This window comes from Carcharodon carcharias, chromosome 1 (genome assembly GCF_017639515.1).
Source record: "Carcharodon carcharias isolate sCarCar2 chromosome 1, sCarCar2.pri, whole genome shotgun sequence".
Taxonomy (NCBI): Eukaryota; Metazoa; Chordata; class Chondrichthyes; order Lamniformes; family Lamnidae; genus Carcharodon; species Carcharodon carcharias.
The window spans coordinates 235,276,062-235,294,809 of NC_054467.1; the positions used below are offsets into that span (position 1 = coordinate 235,276,062).

General features: G+C 41.9%; 1 protein-coding gene across 4 annotated transcripts in view; it reads right to left on the bottom strand.

Moving 5' to 3' along the window:
- Positions 1-219: 219 nt before the first annotated feature.
- Positions 220-18,748, bottom strand: part of reep1 (receptor accessory protein 1) — a 108,935-nt gene continuing 90,406 nt past the window's right edge. For 2 of the 4 annotated variants that reach the window (XM_041185388.1, XM_041185399.1), the window contains one exon: positions 220-8,572. In XM_041185388.1, the coding sequence (XP_041041322.1) occupies positions 8,501-8,572 (72 nt within the window). In that variant the 3' untranslated portion in view covers positions 220-8,500. The remainder of the gene's footprint in view (positions 8,573-18,748) is intronic. The other 2 variants (XM_041185409.1, XM_041185445.1) reach the window with 1 other exon arrangement.

An 18,748-nucleotide genomic window follows, 5' to 3' on the forward strand; every position in this document is an offset into this window, starting at 1 on the left:
CACCCTCCCTTTCCTTGGGAAAGTATCTTGCCTCTATTTGGTGCCTCTACACTGAGGTAGGCATTGAAATGGTCATTCCAGGCAGTATGTGAACACACATTGTATCAGTCTATTCAACTTTACAAGCAGAAATCTAATGAACTGCGCTTTAAAAGACAGCAGCTGTGCATTGTCTTTTGTGTGTGTTCCCAAAGCAAGAAACTGCAGCCATTCCTGTTATAATCTTTCAGTCTTTTATTACAATGGCAGGAATTCTGTGACAAATGTATATAAGACAACAATCCTTTAATTCATGCAGCACTCTGAATGCAACCAGTGTAACAGCAACAACAAATTCTCTATATACAGTTAACTGTTGTAGTCAGGGAACACAAATGTGAATGAATACAACTGTAAAGTGCTCTGGCCTGCCAGATCTGCAGTTATTTGTTGCAACTTTAAAGAAATAAAAAGATTTTTGCAAACCAGAAAGAAAAAACAACACAGTAGAAATTAAGACGGTCACCATCTATCCTCATTAGCCTATTGTTTGTTAAAGATATTAAAACCAGTGCATCTCGCAAACAAATTATCTTAAATATATGCCAATGAAAAGTACAAGTACATATTTTGACATGTACATCATTCTTGTATAGATGCACAGTGTCGTATAGCACAGTCTGCATTACAGTTAAGTCAATATAATTATTACAAAAACATGAAATTCTTTTTACATTCGCATTCGATGTGTCTGTATGTGAACAAGCTAGCACAGTGATTTTGTACTCGGGAGATAAGGCAGCACACATCCAGACTGTTGCCCACTATTGCAGTGCAAGATCAGATTAGTTAATAGTTGTGTGCTCAACACTTAACACCAGTGTATCGCTTCTAGCCTATCTAACTATTAATTTTTTTTTGCTTTTTTTTATTATCCAGCCTACTACATGAAGAATGTTTGAGAATATAATCATGATACCAGCACACAAAGAAATGGTATCCCTCAGAAATTCTATTCACACCTACTGTTTCAAATGATAGGAGATAAATTTTAGTTACAACTATATTGTGTTTATACAGCAAACTGGTTGACAGGAGTCTTATGGGATCAATAGAAACTTGGCAATATGCCATTAGTGAAGGTTGGTTTCCAGCCATGTCACTGGGCTAGGTCAAGTGCCTTAAAGAATTTTCTGGTACAAAAGGAGGTCATTCTGCCTATCATGTCTGCACCAGCTCTTTGAAAGAGCTACCCAATTAATCCCACTCACCTGCTCTTTCCTCACAGCCCTGCATTTTTTTCCTTTTTCAAGTATGTTTCCAATTCTGTTTTCAAAGCTTCTATTGAGTCTGCTTTTGCCACCCTCCCAGGCAATACATTCCAGGTAATAACCAGGTAATAAGATTCACATTTCTAGAAACAAAATGTGGGGAAAATAATTCTACTCCAATAGAAGGAAAGTGCTGATGTTTTCTATTTTGTCACCAGAACTTGGATTTATTTTGCGCCTTTAATGTAGGGAAAATGCCCCAAGGTGTTTCACAGGAGTGAAAAGGGAAAAAAAAGGATGCTGATCCACGAGAGAATTTATACTTTTTAAGGAGGGTGTGAGGGAGGTGGAGAGGCAGAGGGCATGGCTGAAGGCATGCTCACCATGATTGGCAAAGGGAGTTGGTGGGTGGGTTGTGGGGGGACACAGAATGCCCAAAAGTTTGGAGTCAGAGAATTAGAGATTCTGAAGAGCTGGAGGAGGTTACAGAGATAGGGACAAGGCCATTAGAGACTCTGAAGAGCTGGAGGAGGTTACAGAGATAGGGACAAGGCCAGTAAGAGATTTGAACACTGTGAATTTTAAATAAAACTATGATTTCCAAGAACCTGCCCAAGCCTCGATGAGTCAACAAAACTTGACAAACTTCTTAAATCTCTTTAACACCCTGAGTGTTTTGAAACACTATGTACAGCTGTCATTTAATTCCAGGCAAATCTCCGTGGCACAATAACGGGTTTACACAGCAGACCGCAAATTGCACAGTTATGTCTCATTTTGCCATCTTGGAATCCGAAGTAGAAAATCATTCTTTACATCCAAAAAAAACGAAATCAGAATCATGAGGAAACCTCGGCCATTTCCCGCTTGATCACAAATTGATCAGGATTTGGAAATCTGTTCAGCCCATCCACTCAGGAGAAAATCCTTATGTCCCTCCCATCACACCATCCAGCTTCATCCTAAAAGCCAGCACTACTCTATTTCAAAGCCCATTTTATGTGTTGAGCACAATTTTTATAACAACCTTCCTGACACCTACCCTAACATTCAGTTTGAATCTGTGCCCCCTTGCCAGGATTATGGCCAGGATTTAGCCTGGCATCGAGATCTAGTCCTTTAACATATTGATTCATGTCTTGTAAAGCTCTACGTGGTTGCTGCACATTGACAGAAAACCCCCTGAAGACAGTCTTGAGTGTCAGTGAACTCAGTATTTTGTCTTCAGTTTAATCTAAATTATTAATGTACGTAGTATTACTGAACTAGTAATCCACAGAACATGAATTCAAATCCCACCCTAGCAAGTTGAGAAATTGATTTCAGTTTTTTTTTTAAATCTAGTAAATAAAAAAGCAGTGTCAGTAAGAGTGACCTTGAAACAGTCATAAGACCACAACTATTCCCTAATGTCCTGTAGGGAAGGAAAGCTGTTATCTTTACCTGGTCTGATGGTATCGTCCATTAATATTGCCAGAAGATGGTTACATGACCTTCTTTATGAGGAGGTAGCCAGAGCCAGACGACCAGTAAGGCGCCCAAGACTCCTCTTCAAGGATGTTTGCAAGTGTGATATGAAGGTCCTAAACTTCAACTATCTTTCACACCTTAGAGTCACTAGCTGGTGAAACAGGGAAATGGCAACAGTTCTAGTGAATTGGTGTGCACAACCATGCCGACCAGTGGCTACAGCAACTCGGCAACAGGTGCCAAAGCTGAAAACAACAACCCACAACAGGTGGCAGCTTCATCGCACCACTTGTGGCAGAGCCTGCCTCTCAAGGATTGGCCTTCAAACCATCAGTAAAGATGTAACAAATGAAGATACCACACCTAAATGAATTGTTTGCTGCATGTTCATCATCTCTTGTAGATGGAAGGACGTCAATAACATTTAAATCAGAGTTTCTAAAATATAGCATATCATTGACTAGATTAATTCCATTCCACCTAGAATAAAGCTTACAAATTTAGAAACATTAAGAAGCCTTTTTGACTCATCATGACCGTTCAATTGTTTGATTTACATTGGAGTTATCAACAGTAGTTCTTACCTGCTCTTCCCTCATACGCTTCATAGAGTTTGTTCAAAGTTTTGACTATATTATTTATAATACTGATGACGACAGAGGATGAATTTACGTCGGTCCTCAGGCCTCTCCATTCTGGCATACCATTGCTGGTACCATCAGGTTTGGGACGCTGAGGAATTGAGGCCCCAGCATGTCCACTGAGAGCCCTGGTCTACTGGGGAAAGGGAAGTTAGGCCCTAAGAGGCCCCAAGTCATATTAGGAATATCAATCCACTGTGTATATTTAAAACTAAGCAAACCAGTTCATTCAGGCAGAGTTCAAGCCTTGCAAAAGATCTGTAAGACACTTTGTGGTTGCATTAGTGTGAAATGATCTTTATGAAAGATGAGATTTGATGACATTTATAGTTAAAATACATGTTCATTCTGCACATTTTACCTTCAAAACCTAACTCTACTTGCATGCATGCATGCAGCTTCAAAGGCCAACTAAAGTTATTTTTCAAGGTTTTCTGCTTCTGTGCTAATCAGACCCCAATTAAATCACAGGCCGGTGAGGGCACAAAGACCTCATGTCCTGCAATAAACATTTTAGGAACCATTAAATTAGCCCAATAGAAACAGGTAAGACTTCCTGACACTTATGTTAATATTCACCAGTTTAAGAATACATTTACAAAGGAAGTACCATCACTATTGAACAGCCACTCCCCATGACATTGGGTGGAAAGTTACAGAAGAGGAAACCATAATTAAACTGAACACTTTCAGAAAGGAACAATATTAGGTTAGTTATTAAGAAAGTCCCTATATTGGGTTAGCTATTAAGAGACCCCCACACACAGCCCAAATGCTGCCACATAGATCTGCATTGCAATTGGCTTGGAACATGCTGCTTCTTTTGTAGTATTTAAGTAATATCACCCTTAACGGCACAAAATGTTTGAAATATTGTTCAATCATATTGGTAGCATTAATTGGAAAAACTTACTTAACACACAATGGGTTAGCAGCACTTTAGTATACACAAAGCCATTTGACAAGGACACTGCAGAAAACCCAAGCTTCGTAGTATTTAGAAAAGAAAGGCAATATTGGAACTCATACATACCATATAATTAGTTTTTAATATATTTGTCTTTCCAATGTACTGTTCAACTTTACAACGATGGAAAAAAAAATGCCCTTGATGTTTGTAGGTAAGAAAACAATTGATAAACTGCAAGGAGTAACTTACGTTCAGAACAGGGTAACTTTAAGAAACTTGATGCATTTGCCAATTTAGCATGGAAAATAAATGACAGCTTATGTTTATATAGTGCCTTTCTGGAGGTCCAATGAAGTGCTTTTTTGAAGTGTGCTACTGTTGTAATGTAGGAAACGTAGCAGCCAATTTGCACACTGCAAGGCTCCACAAACATTAATGTGATAAAGGCCAAATAATTTGTTTTCAGGTGTTATGAAGGATGACTATTGGCTAGGACATCAGAGAGAACTCTCCTGATCTATTTCTAAAGCATGCGATGGGAACTTATACATCCACCCGAGATGACAGATAGGGTGTAAGTTTAACGTCTCATCTGAAGATGTCCTAAGGCTAAACAAGGAGGCAATAGTGAGTTCCTGAAGTAACAAGCTAATGGAATACTAAAGTACACACGATTAATCACAAGCAAACAGGCCAGTCCTACATATTAAAGGGAAGATCTATCAACTGAACACATCCCCTATACCGTATGCCAGCTACAGTTTAATGCATGCCTCTGGCGTTCCGAGACTGTAAGCACGCTCTCAAATACGCTTTCTTCCGCAACACACAAATCCATGAGTCATGTGGCCCTTCTAGATTCAAACGCCTGGACAATGGTTTGCACCAAAATAAACCGAGAAAGTAACTTGTGGATCAGTCGCCGCATTTTGTTCCCTACGATTTGCACTGACATCTCCAGCGTCAGAAATTTGCAGTATGGATGGCCTGTTGAGGCTTTGCAGTGAAGAACTGCTGCCCTGAAGCACAGCATGAGGGCCCGCCAGTTCTCTCAGCCCCTCCCCACCACCAGTTCCAGTCGTCAGCTAGGTTATGATGGGAACTGTCATGGAGCATGGATTAACCCAGAAACTTCCTGTGAAGTTATAGAGCTGCCAGATAAACAGCAAAGACCTGAGTATAGAATTTATATGCTACCTTTCCTGACCCAAAGCACTTTACAGCAAATTAATTATTTTAGATGTGGGAGTGTAGCAAATGCAGCAAACAATTTTGTGCCCGGCCAGTTTCTACAAACAGCAGTATAATTGTGATCTGATAATCTGTTTTTGTGACGCGGTTTGAATGGTTATTATTGGCTGAGACACCATGGAAAATTCAACCACTCTTTTTCAAAATAGCATCATTGGATTTTTTACAATCACCTTGGGTGGGGAGACGAGGGCAGGATTTTACAGGATCCCTTGGAGAGCGCAGGGAAGTGGGGGGCAGCATAAAGTCAAGTGGGATAGCCAGAGGGTGACGTGTCCATGGCCTTCCTGCCGCTGCTGCTGGAGTTTTGCCAGTGGCGGGAAAAATGCTGGGCAGCCCTCCCACCCTTCGGCGAATTTAGGGCTTCAGGCAGCCAATTATTAGGACCATTTATGAGCCTCTTCCCACCACCACTGATATTTTAACCAGTGATGAGTGGGCACTTTGCAACAATGAGGAGACCACCAGGGTCCTCGTGGGCTTGGAAGGGGGACCTCTCCTGATTGGGCACCTTGTGGGTCCTTGGAGGGCTCCTCAGCGGGAAGGGCTGCCCCCGGGACTTCTCCATGGATACTGCTGCTGTCTGGCTGCAATCCCAGCTGTGGTCACTGCTCTCAGTGGCACCGCTGGGAGTGAAGAACTGCTGACCAGTTGACTGGGACATGGAAAAGTGTTGGCAAAGGGATGGGAATCTCGGCTGCAGTTAATTGCCGCTGCTGCTTGTAAAATGCAGTTCGTGCTTCCACGACCAGCCAAAGCAGAGTTGCCCCCAACTTTCCGGCTGGTAGACGGAATCACCAACTGCCCCATAAAACCCCGATCTGGGTCTTGTCCAAAAAACAGCAACTCCAACAGTGCAGCACTCCCTCAGTACTCCACTGAGGTGTCAGCCTAGATTTTGTGCTCAAATCCCTGGTGTGTTATGTGAACCCACAACCTTGTGACTCAAAGGCAAGTGACACCAGCTGAGCAACAGCTGAACACTGCCCCTCGGCCATGTCTGCTCAGAGAATATTGGATATCATAGAGGAAGGGGAAAAAGTTTAAGTGAAGGGAGTGAAAAATATATTTTCTTAAGTAGTCAAGAAGTTTCCACAATTATTTATTTAATGGTAAATGGTATATGCTATCTGATATTAATGGAAGGAACATCTGTCATACATATATCAAATTCCCTTGTCTGCCATTTTACAGAAACACTAGCCTGTTTAATATAGAGATGATGTACATATGTACATAATTGTGTTTGATGCAATTTTTAGGCTGTAATTCTAATGATATTTCTTTCCTAGTTCCTATCAACATATCTTCTTGAGACCACAATTGACACTAGTGATACTTTTCACAGGGGCTCTTACGATATTATAACATCATAAAATTTTACACAGAAATGTCCCATTACACAGAAATGGTTATGGTGGGACAATTATATTTGGCTCACCCACATTTCTGTAATCACACTCAATTATTTTCACCACTGGAGACCAACAGGGCGTTCTGTTGTGGTGTTTTTTATGATTTGAAAGCAACTACTGAAAGTACCCTAAATATTCAGATAAAAATGAGAAATTCAACACAAAAAAAAGATATAGACCTGTATCATTCCATTAATTTATTGTTTGTGCAATAATGTCCTCACTGGGCCTCTTCAGCTAAACTGACAGTTTAATCACGAGCTTGACCAGCTCAGATCTTGATTTTCAAAGGAAGGAGTACATTAAGTTTCAAAACTGTGATTGAGAGATGGAGCATTGGCAGGTAAATGGAGTTGAGGTACAGATCACCTGTGCTCTCACTGAGTGATAGAACAGGCTCAAGGGATCGAATGGCCTACTCCGATGTTCCGATATTAATTCACTTCTTCCTCTCCAACTCAAAATAAAAATCAGTGTTTGAGCACGTAACCCTCTTAATAAATATGAATCCTGCCTGCCACTTAGCAAATGCCACATAGGCTAAACGCTATGAGGAACACAGAGAGGAGGTTGACTCTTTTGCTTCCTGAATGGACTCTGTTGTGCTGAAAACTACACAGCAGTGAACAGGGAATCCCAGAATATTTGTTAAGTCTCACTGTTCCATAAGTAAACATAAAAGCAGTTACACTTTGTATTTTGGTGCAAAAATAAAACTTCTGTCATCGTCAACAGTGCAAGAGTCACAGAACGTTTCTTCTCCTCAAAAGAAAAATAATCCTGATAGCCTTGTCAATTTTACTGTCTTAACTTTGTGCACAATGTGCTTATGAGTTTCAACTTATACAACAAACACACCCAACTACAAATACAACAGATATACCTGCATACAGTACAAGAGATATACCTGTGTACAATGAAACAGATATACTGCGCACAATACGTCAGGTATACCATACACAATTCATTATACATACCTGTGTACAGTGCAACGTATATAAACATGTACAGTACATTAAATACACTTCTGCACAGCATAACACATGCCTGTCTGCATTGTAATAGATATATCTGTGAACAGAATAGCATACATGCCTACATACTGACAGATATACCTGTGTATAGTATAACGGATATACCTGCGTACAGTAGGGCAGATATCCCAGTTTACATAAATAATAGTTCAAAATTTTGAACTTTTTTTTTATAAGATTGTTCTGAAGCAAAATAACTAATTCTGATGGTTGAGTACTACGGACGTGCTGGAATGTTCTTACACAAAAGTGAAGACGCGCTGGATATACAAACATTTCAATTATTTCAGCATCACTCTGAATTTTGTTTCACCACTTCATGTAAAGCAAACAAAGAAAAGAAAATATGTTTTGATGCAGATTATACTTATAGGTAGCCGCTAAAGGCATCTGCAGAAAACGTGAAGCACTTTCCAGCCAGTGGTTTCTTAGCGGTTCCCAGTGTGTCACATGGTGTTTGGCTCGTGAAGGCAGGACAGTAAAACAAGAGGTCAAATCCAGGTGACTGTAGTCCAATGGCTCCTCAACATCACATGGATTCACTGTTACAAGTTGTGGCGCTTCTCTTTCTGGGAGGTGGCTTAGGGTGTCTTGGTTCTACCTGTAAAAAGAAACATATACACAGAATCATAGAATGTTTACAGTACAGAAGTAGACCATTTGGCCGTCATGTCTGTGCTGGCTCTCTGCAAGTACAACTCAGCTAGTCCCACTACCACAGCCTTTCCCCATAGCCCTGCACCTTTTTACCCTTCAGGTGCTTATATAATTCCCTTTTGAATACCATGATTGAACCTGCCTCCGTCACACTCTCAGGCGGTGCATTCCAGATCCTAACCATTCGCTGTGTAAGATAAGCAGCTGCTCTGGTCATGAGCAAACTTGAGGTTCGATTGAGCTATAGGAAGCTCTCAGGTTTAACCCGCAGTCTGTGATGAGGTTGCTGGTCTTGGCTGGCACATTACAATTGGCTTGGACTTTGAAAACAAGGCTGAGCTCATTCTCTTGATCATCATCTACACATATGGATATCAGCTGAGCACAGACTGGGCTTAGAAAAGGTGATCCCTCCCATCAGTTGAACTCTCTGCCAGCACACATCCTCCGAGCTCATGTTTAGTCAATTGGGTGAGGCGTCAGATGAACTGTCTAATGACTGTCTAATGCCTGTAGAACTGCACCTCAGTTTGACTCACCCATTCCACAAGTTTTGGGTCCTGGTTCCTGACACCACTGTCAGGACAAAATGTGGGTTTGGAACCCAAAAACGCCTGCTGCGGGACCCAGGGAGAAAATTTTGAGGGTGGCAGCCAATTAAGTAGGCGCCACCATGACCCCCGTCCAATCAAGGATGATGGGCAAGCTCCACAGCCGGGAGAGCCAATCGGAGTGCCCGGAGCTTGGTGTGGCTGGCAACCAAACTGGGAGAGCTGAACGCCGCTGATGGAGGCAGGACAGCGAGGCTGAAGACTTTAAAAAATAATGTGTGGACACGGCTGCTGCCAGACTGTCATTCTGAGAGAGGAAGGTGCTGGGGCAGGGAGAGGAGAGGGGAGTGGAATTAAAGGAGGCGTCATTGCCCCCGCCAGCCTGCCACCTAGAGGCTGCCTCCCATCCACCTGCTGGGCTTCAGCTGCGGTAAGTGGGGGGGCCTTTCTGCCATCTGGAAAATTCCAGACGCTGTATGACGAGTGCTCTCAGCAGGCACGTTAACTAACCTAATTAGGGCAATTAGAGTGGGCAGGTTGACATCACCCTCCAGCAGAAACTTCACTGCAAATAGGCAGGCATGCCAGCTGGTGATGAGAAATTGCCAGCATGACCACCTCTGAACCCTCCACCTTCACCGGATAAAAATACAGCCCATTATGTTGAAAAGGGAGCTGACCACAAGAAGCCAAGTTTGGCAGGGTCTTCCCAAAAAATTGGCATAGTGGTTAATGTCACCAGACTAGTAATCCGGAGACCCAGGTGAATTCTCTGAGGAGATGGATTCAAATCCCGCCACCACAACAACTGGTGGAATTTAAATTCGATAAATAAAAAGTCTGGAATTGAATTTTTTTTCAATAAATAATAAACCTGGAATTGAAAGCTAGTCTCAGTCATGGTGATCATAAAAATATCATAGACTGTCGAAAAAAATTCCTCTGGTTCACTAATGCCCTTTAGGGAAGGAAATCCGCCTGGTCTGGCTTACACCTGACTCCAGACCCACAGCAATGTGGTTGACTCTTAACTGCCCTCTGATCTAGCAAGCCAGTCAGTTCAAGGGCAAGTAGGGATGGGCAACAAATTCTGGCCTTGCCAGTGATGCCCACGTCCCATGAGAAAAAAAATTCACAGCACAGGATTCAATCTTGTGGTCTGATACTCAATCTGTCTTTTACACATCATAATTGCTTACAGCAATTAAAAATGCCAGAATTGTTCGCGTTTTACTTTTCATGACCTGATTTTGCCCAAACAATCCCTGTGTACTTTAAAAAAATATGCTTTCCTGCACTCCCACCCCCATTTTAATATCTGGTTTACTGACAGATTTGACATTAACGTTGCCATTTTGGAACCAGAACCAGAACTCTTGGGGATGGTTTTCACCTGAATGGCGCTAGGACCAGTGTACTGGCCGATCATATAACTGAACTGTAGAGAAGGCTTTAAACTAAATAGTGGGGGAGTGGAGTGCAGGTTCACATGAGGGGAGATGTGGGAGGTTGGAGAGAAAGGACAAGGCAATAGTGCAGAGTAGCTATGCAGATAATGATAACCAGAGGGTAACAGGAAGGGTCAGAGCATACAAACATAAGAAGGCATCAGCAAAATAGGTCAGAGTAGGGGGAAATGGTAAAGAGAAATGGTAAAGGCTCCTTATCTGAATCCACACAGCATTTGTACCAAGATGGACGAATTGATAGCACAAATAAAAATAAATAAGATTGATTCGATAGCCATTACAGAGACATCGTTGCAAAGAGGCCATGGCTGGGACCTGAATATTCAAGAGTATTTGATATCTTGGAAGAACAGGAAGAAAAAGAGGTGGGGATAGCTTTGTTCATGAAGGCTGAGCTCAACACAGTAGTGAGAAATTATCTTGGTTTAGAGGATGAAAATGTAGAATCTGTTTGGATGGAGATAAGAAATAGCAAAGGAAAGAAGTCACTGGTGGGAATGGTTTATAGGCCTCCAAATAGTAGCTACACTATAGGTTAGAGTATAAATCAAGAAATAACTCAGGGTTTGTAGGAAATGCACTGCAATGATCTTAGGGGATTTTAATCTTCATACTGATTGGACAAATCAACATGGCAAAGGTAGCTTGGAGGATGTATTAATAATGTGTATTTGGAACAGTTTCTTGGAACAACAAGTTCTGAAACCAAGCAGGAAACAGTTTACTTTGGAGCTGGTAAAGTGTAATAATAAAGGATTAATTAATGACCTCATAGTAAAGTATCATCTAGTAAGAGTGATCATAACATGATAGAATTTCACATTCAGTTTGAGGGTGAGAAATTTAAGATTGAAACGAGTGTCTTCAATTTAAATAAAAGCAGTTAGAAGGGTATGAAAACAAAGTTGGCTAAAATGGAATGTGAAAAAAGGTGAGACAGTAGAAAGCAATGGCAGACATTTAACAAGATATTTCATAACTCTCAAAAAAGATAGTCTTTATCCAATTTGATTCTCTCCACGTGATATCAAGAAACTGCTGAGGGCACTGGATAATGCAAAGGGCCATGACAAAATTCCGACAATAGTACTGAAGATTTGTGCTCCAGAACTTGTCGTGCCCCTAGCCAAGCTTTTCCAGAACAGCTGCAACACTGGCATCTACCTGACTTGTGGTAAATTGCCCAGGTATGTCCTGTGCACAAAAAGCAGGACAAATCCAACCTGGCCAATTACCTGCCCATCAGTCTACTCTCAATCATCAGTGAAGTGATGGAAGGGGTCATCAACAGTACTAACAAGCAGCACTTACACAGCAATAGCCTGCTCACTGACACTGAGTTTGGGTTATGGCAGGGGCACTCAGCTTCTGACCTTATTACAGCCTTGATCCAAACATGGACAAAAGAGCTGAACTTAAGAAGTGAAGTGAGAGTGACTGTCCTTGACATCAAGGCAGCATTTGACTGAGTGTGGCATCAAGGAGCCCTAGCAAAATTGATGTTAATGGGAATCAGTGGGAAAATGCTCCACTGGTTGGAGTCATACCTAGCACTAAGGAAAACAGTTATGGTTGTGGAGGTCAATCATCTCAGTTCTAGGACATCACTGAAGGAGTTTCTCAGGGTAGTGTCCTAGGCCTGATCATCTTCAGCTGCTTCATCAATTACCTTCCTTCCATCATAAGGTCAGAAGTGGGGATGCTTGCTGATGATGGTTCAGCACCATTCATGATTACTAAGATACTGAGGTAATTCATGTGCATATGCAGCAAGACCTGGAAAACATTCAGGCTTGGGCTGGTAAGTGGCAAATAACATTTATGCCATACAAGTGCCAGGCAATGACCATCTCCAATAAGAGAGAATCTAACCATTGCCCCTTGACATTCAATGACATTACCATCACTGAATCCCCCACTACCAATATCTTGGTTGGAGGTTACCAATGACTAGAAGCTGAACAGAGCAGGTCAGAGGCTGGGAATTCTGTGGCGAGTAACTTACCTCCTGACTCCTCAAAGCCTGTTCACCATATACAAGGCACAAGCCAGGGGTGTGATGGAATACCATCCACTTTCCTGGAATGAATGCAGCTCCAATGACACTCAAGCTCAAAACCATGCAGGACAAAGCAGCCTGCTTGATTGGCATGGCACCCCATCCACCACTTCCAACATCCACTCCCTCCACCACAGACGCACAGTGGTAGCAGTGTGTACCATCTACAAAATGCACAGCACCAGTTCACCAAAGCTCCTTTGATGGTACCTTCCAATCACATGACCTCTACCACCTGGAAAGACAAGGGCAGCGGGCATATGGGAACACCATCATCCATAAGTTCTCCTCCAAGCCACTCAATATCCTGGCTTCAAAATATATCGCCGTTTCTCCACTGTCACTGGATCAAAATCCTGGAACTCCCTCCCTAACATTACTGTGGGTGCACCTAAACAACATGGACTGCAGCGGTTCAAGAAGGCGATTCACCATCATCTTCTCAAAAACAAATAGGAATGGGCAATAAAAATGCTGGTCTCGCCAGTGATGCCCAGATCCCATGAAAGAATAACTAAATATTCCACTGAGAATGAAAGATTCTATTGGAAGGATGCACCATCTGAATGTAACCAAGGAAGTCAAGGATGGTATCAAATTGAAAGTAAAGATGTACAATGCTGCAAAGATTAGTGGTAGGTCAGAAGACTGGGAAAAGTTTAGAAATCAGCAAAGGATGAAAAATAATAAAGAGGGAGAAATTGGAGTATGAGAGAGAATAAGGAAGAAATATAAAAACAGATGATAAAAGCTTGTACAAGCATATAAAAAGGAAAAAGGGTAGCAACAGAGAGCATTTGTACCTTACAGGGTGAGACTGGAAAATTAATAACGGGGAACAAAGAAATGGCAGAGACTAAACAAATATTTTGTATCTGTCTTAAGTAGGAGACTATAGGTCAGTTAGTCTGACATCTGCCATTGGGAAAATTATGGAATCCATTATCAAGGAGTAGTAGCAGGACAATTAGAAAATCCTAATACAATCAGGCAGAGTCAACATGATTTTTGAAAGGGAAATTGTGTTTGACCAATTTATTAGATTTCTTTGAGGATATAACAAGCAAGGTGGATAAAGGAGAACCAGTAGATTTTCTCCAAAAGGCATCCGATAAGATGCCACATAAAAGATTACTGCACAAGATAAGAACTCATGGTGTTAAGGGTGATATATTAGCACAGATAAAGGATTGGCTAACTAACAGGAAACAGAGTTGGATAAATGGATTTTTTTCGGGTAACTGACTAAGGGATTGCTGTAGGGATTTGTGCTGGAGCCTCAATTATTTATGATCTATATTCATGACTTGGATGAAGGGACCAACTGTATTGTAACCAAAACAAAAACAAAATTACCTGGAAAAACTCAGCAGGTCTGGCAGCATCGGTGGAGAAGAAAAGAACCAAGTTTACTGATGATACAAAGATAGGTAGGAAAGCAAGTTGTGAGAAAGATACAAAGAGTCTGCAAAGGGATATAGATAGGTTATAGATAGATTAACTGAAATGGAGAAAATTTGGCAGATGGAGTATAACGTGGGAAAATGTGAGGTTGTCCATTCTGCAGGAAGATTAGAAAAGCAGAATATTTTTTCAATGGAGAGACACTGTAGAATGCTGCAGCACAGAGTGATCTAGGTTCCTTGTACATGAATCACGAAAAGTTAGCATGCAGGTACAGCAAGTAATTAGGAAGGCAAATAGAATATTGGCCTTTATTACAACGGAATGGAGTATAAAAGTAGGGAAGTCTTGCTACAACTATACAGGGCATTGGAGAGATCACACCTGAAGAATTGTGCAGAGTTTTGGTCTCCTTACTTAAGGAAGGCTATACCATAGATCGCAGTGTACAAGTTGACCCAGCATATAAAGCAACTCAATTTCTTTGGTGCCAAAATGTGTGTTTAGGCCTATATTCATTATGTATGTTGATCTCCCACTTTTCTGCGAATAAATTTCCTAAGTCTACTTGGACAATACCAGTTCTGAAAGAATCAAGTTTTAAAACAGCTGAACATATGACTGTATGAATTCAACTATACCATGGGGAAATGTCACAGAACTTTATAGTTACATGAAAAAAGATGACTTATAAATTCAAAAAATATCATTTATTGATACTATGTCAAGAATTTTTAATAAAATGTATGTTAAATTTTTTTTGTCCTGGTTATTAAAATTTTTCTTACTGTTTCATGTGAACTGTAAAACTATGCAGTGACATGTGTACGTTTTATCACATTGGCTTTTGGGAATTGCCGTAACCTGCAGGGATTTTGTTATTCGCTGAATCTCAACGTGGAACACTAGTGGACAGTCTAAGTGCCTTAAGGGGAATTGGAGTTGAGTGTATGTCTAAAAAGAGCATTTGAGTCATGTTAATAAATGAATGGTTTTTATGTTAATTGAACGTGTATGATTTTGATAGATTTGAAAGCAGAACCATGGAATTACATATGCATGAAATAGTCAAATACTAATTGACCCCAATGTTGTTTTTCTGTTGGTAGATTGTAATAGAGTGGGGGAAAAGCTTGAAATTTTGCAATCAAATTAAACGTAAGTTCAGTAAATCTTTTATTTCCATCGCTGGGTGCAGTTGGATGGGTGGCAATGATTTATTCTTGTCTATTCAATGTCTATTGCAAGGCACCAAAACAAGTTGGATTTATAGAGTCACAGGGTCAGAGGTCTACAGCACAGAAAAAGGCCCTTCGGCCCATTGAGTCTGCACTGGTCTAACAAGTACCCAACTATTCTAATCCTATTTTCCAGCACTAGGCCCATAGCCTTCTATGCCCTGGCATTGCAAGTGCACATCCAAATACTTCTTAAATGTTATGAGGGTTTCTGCCTCTAACACCCTTTCAGGCAGTGAGTTCCAGATTCCCACCACTCTCTGGGTGAAAAAATTCTTCCTCACATCCCCTCTAAACCTCCTGCCCCTTACCTTAAATCTATGCCACCTGGTTATTGATCTCTTCACCAAGGGGAAGAGTTCCTTCCTGTCTACCCTATCTATGCCCCTCAATTTTATACACCTCAATCATGTTCCACCCCCGCCCCCGCAATCTCCTCTGCTCCAGTGAAAATAACCCCAGTCTATCCAATCTCTCCAGTCCAGGCAACGTCCTGGTAAATCTCCTCTGCACTCTAGTGCAATCACATCCTTCCTCTAATGCGGATTCCAGAACCGCAGGCAATATTCCAGCTGTGGCCTAAACAGCATTTTATACAGTTCCAGCATAACCTCCCTGCTCTTATATGCTATGCCTCGGCTAATAAAGGCAAGTATCCAAGTAGCATGTAAAATTGAAGTGCATGGGATTCAGGGTAATGTATTGAGATGGATAGAAAACTGGTTGGCAGACAGGAAACAAAGAGTAGGAATAAACGGGTCTTTTTCCAATTGGCAGGGAGTGACTAGTGGGGTACTTCAGGGATCAGTGCCGGGACCCCCGCTATTCACAGTATATATTAATATTTAGATGAGGGAACTAAATGTAATATCTCCAAATTTGCAATGATACAAAGCTGGGTGGGAGGGTGAGCTGTAAGAAGGATGCAGAGATGCTTCAGTGTGATTTGGACAAGCTGAGTAGGCAAAGGCATGGGAGGTGCAGCATAATGTGGATAAATGTGAGGTTATCCACTTTGGTAGCAAAAACAGGGAGGCAGATTATTATCTGAATGGTTATAAATTGAGAGAGGGGAATGTGCAACAAGACCTGGGTGTCCTCATACACCAGTCACTGAAGGTACGCATGCAAGTGCAGCAGGCGGTAAAGAAGGCAAATGGTATGTTGGCCTTCATAGCGAGAGGATTCGAGTACAGGAGCAGGGAAGTCTTGCTGCAATTATACAGGGCCTTGGTGAGACCACGCCTGGAATATTGTGTGCAGTTTTGGTCTCCTTATCTGATGTTCTTGATATAGAGGGAGTGCAGCAAAGGTTTACCAGACTGATTCCTGGGATGGCAGGACTGACACATGAGGAGAGATTGAGTCGGTTAGGATTATATTTGCTGGAGTTCAGAAGAATGAGGGGGAACTCATAGAAACCTATAAAATTCTAACAGGACTAGACAGGGTAGATGCAGGAAGGATGTTCCCAATGGTGGGGGACTCCAGAACCAGGGGTTACAGTCTGAGGATATGGGGTAGACCATTTAGGACTGAGATGAGGAGAATTTTCTTCACCCAGAGAGTGGTGAGCTGTGGAATTCACTACCACAGAAAGTAGTTGAGGCCAAAACATTATATGTTTTCAAGGAGTTAGATATAGCTCTTGGGGTGAAAGAGATTAAAGGGTATGGGGAGAAAGCGGGAGCAGGCTATTGAGTTGGATGATCAACCATGATCATAATGAATGGCAGAGCAAGTTGGATGGGCCAAATGGCCTACTCCTGCTCCTAATTTCTATGTTTCTGTCCCATATGTGCCTTTGTAACCACCTTATCTACCTGTCCAGCCACCTTAAGGGACCAGTGGACATGCACACCAAGGTCCCTTTGATCCTCGGTACTTCCCAGGGTCCTACCATTTATTGTATATTCCTGTGCCTTGTTTGTCCTGCCCAAGTGCATCACCTCACGCTTATCCAGATTAAATTCCATTTGCCACTGATCAGCCCATCTGACTAGCGCGTCTATATCCTCCTGTAATCTAAGGCTATCTCCCTCACTATTTACCACCCCATCAATTTTCATGAACTTACTGATCAATCCTCCTACATTCAAGTCTAAATCATTTATATATACTACAAACAGCAAGGGACCCAACATCGATCCCTGTGGAACCCCACTGGACACAGCCATCCAGTCACAAAACACCCCTCGACCGTCACCCTCTGCTTCCTGCCATTCAGCCAATTCTGGATCCAGTTTGCCAAATTGCCTTTGATCCCATGGACTCTTACCTTCGTTATCAGTCTCCAATGTGGGACCTTATCAAAAGCCTTGCTGAAGTCCAAGTAGACTACATCAAATGGATTGCCCTTATCTACACACCTGGTCTCCTCTTCGAAAAATTCAGTCAAATTAGTCAGACATGACCTCCCCTTAACAAAACCATGCTGACTGTCCTTGTTTAATCCCTGCCTCTCGAAGTGTAGATTAATTCTGTCCCTCAGAATTGCTTCCAATAGTTTCCCCACCACTGAGGTTAGACTGACTGGCCTGTAGATCCCTGGTTTATCCTTTCCTTCCCTTCTTGAATAATGGTCCCACACTGGCTGTCCTCCAGTTCTCTAGCACCTCTCATGTGGCCAGAGAGGTATTGAAAATTATTGCCAACACCCCTGCTATCTCCCCCCTTGCCTCACTCAACAGCCTGGGATACACTTCATCCGGGTCTGATGATTTATCTACTTTTAAGCTTGCCAGACCACTTAGAACCTCCTCCCTTTCTATGCTAATTCCTTTAATTACATCACAGTCCTTCTACCTGATTTCCATACCCACGTTATCCCTCTCACTTGTGAACACCGACACAAAGCATTCATTTAGAACCCTACCTACGTTTTCCGGCTCCACACACAAATTACCATTTTGGTCCTTAATGGGCCCTACTCTTTCCCTAGTTATCTTCTTACTCTTAATGTACTTGTAAAATAACTTTGGATTTTCCTTTATTTTCCCTGCCAATGTTTTTCCATGCCCCCTTTTTGCTATCCTAATTTCCTTTCTAAGTTCCCCCCTAAACATTCTATACTCCTCTAGGGCTTGCTCTGTTTTGAGCCCTCAGTATCTGCCATAAGCATCCCCTTTTCTCTTTATCCAATCCCGTATATCCCTCGACATCCAGGGTTCCCTGGATTTGTTGGTTCCACCCTTTGTCTTTACTGGAATATGTAGGCCCTGTACTCTCCCTATTTCCTTCTTGAATGAGTCCCACTGCTCTGACCAGATTTAACTAAAGTAGCTGCTCCCAGTCCACTCTGGCCAAATCATATCTGATCTTATTAAAATCAGCCTTCCCCCAATTTGGAACTCTGATTTCTGGCCTGTCCTTGTCCTTCTCCATAACAACCTTGAATCT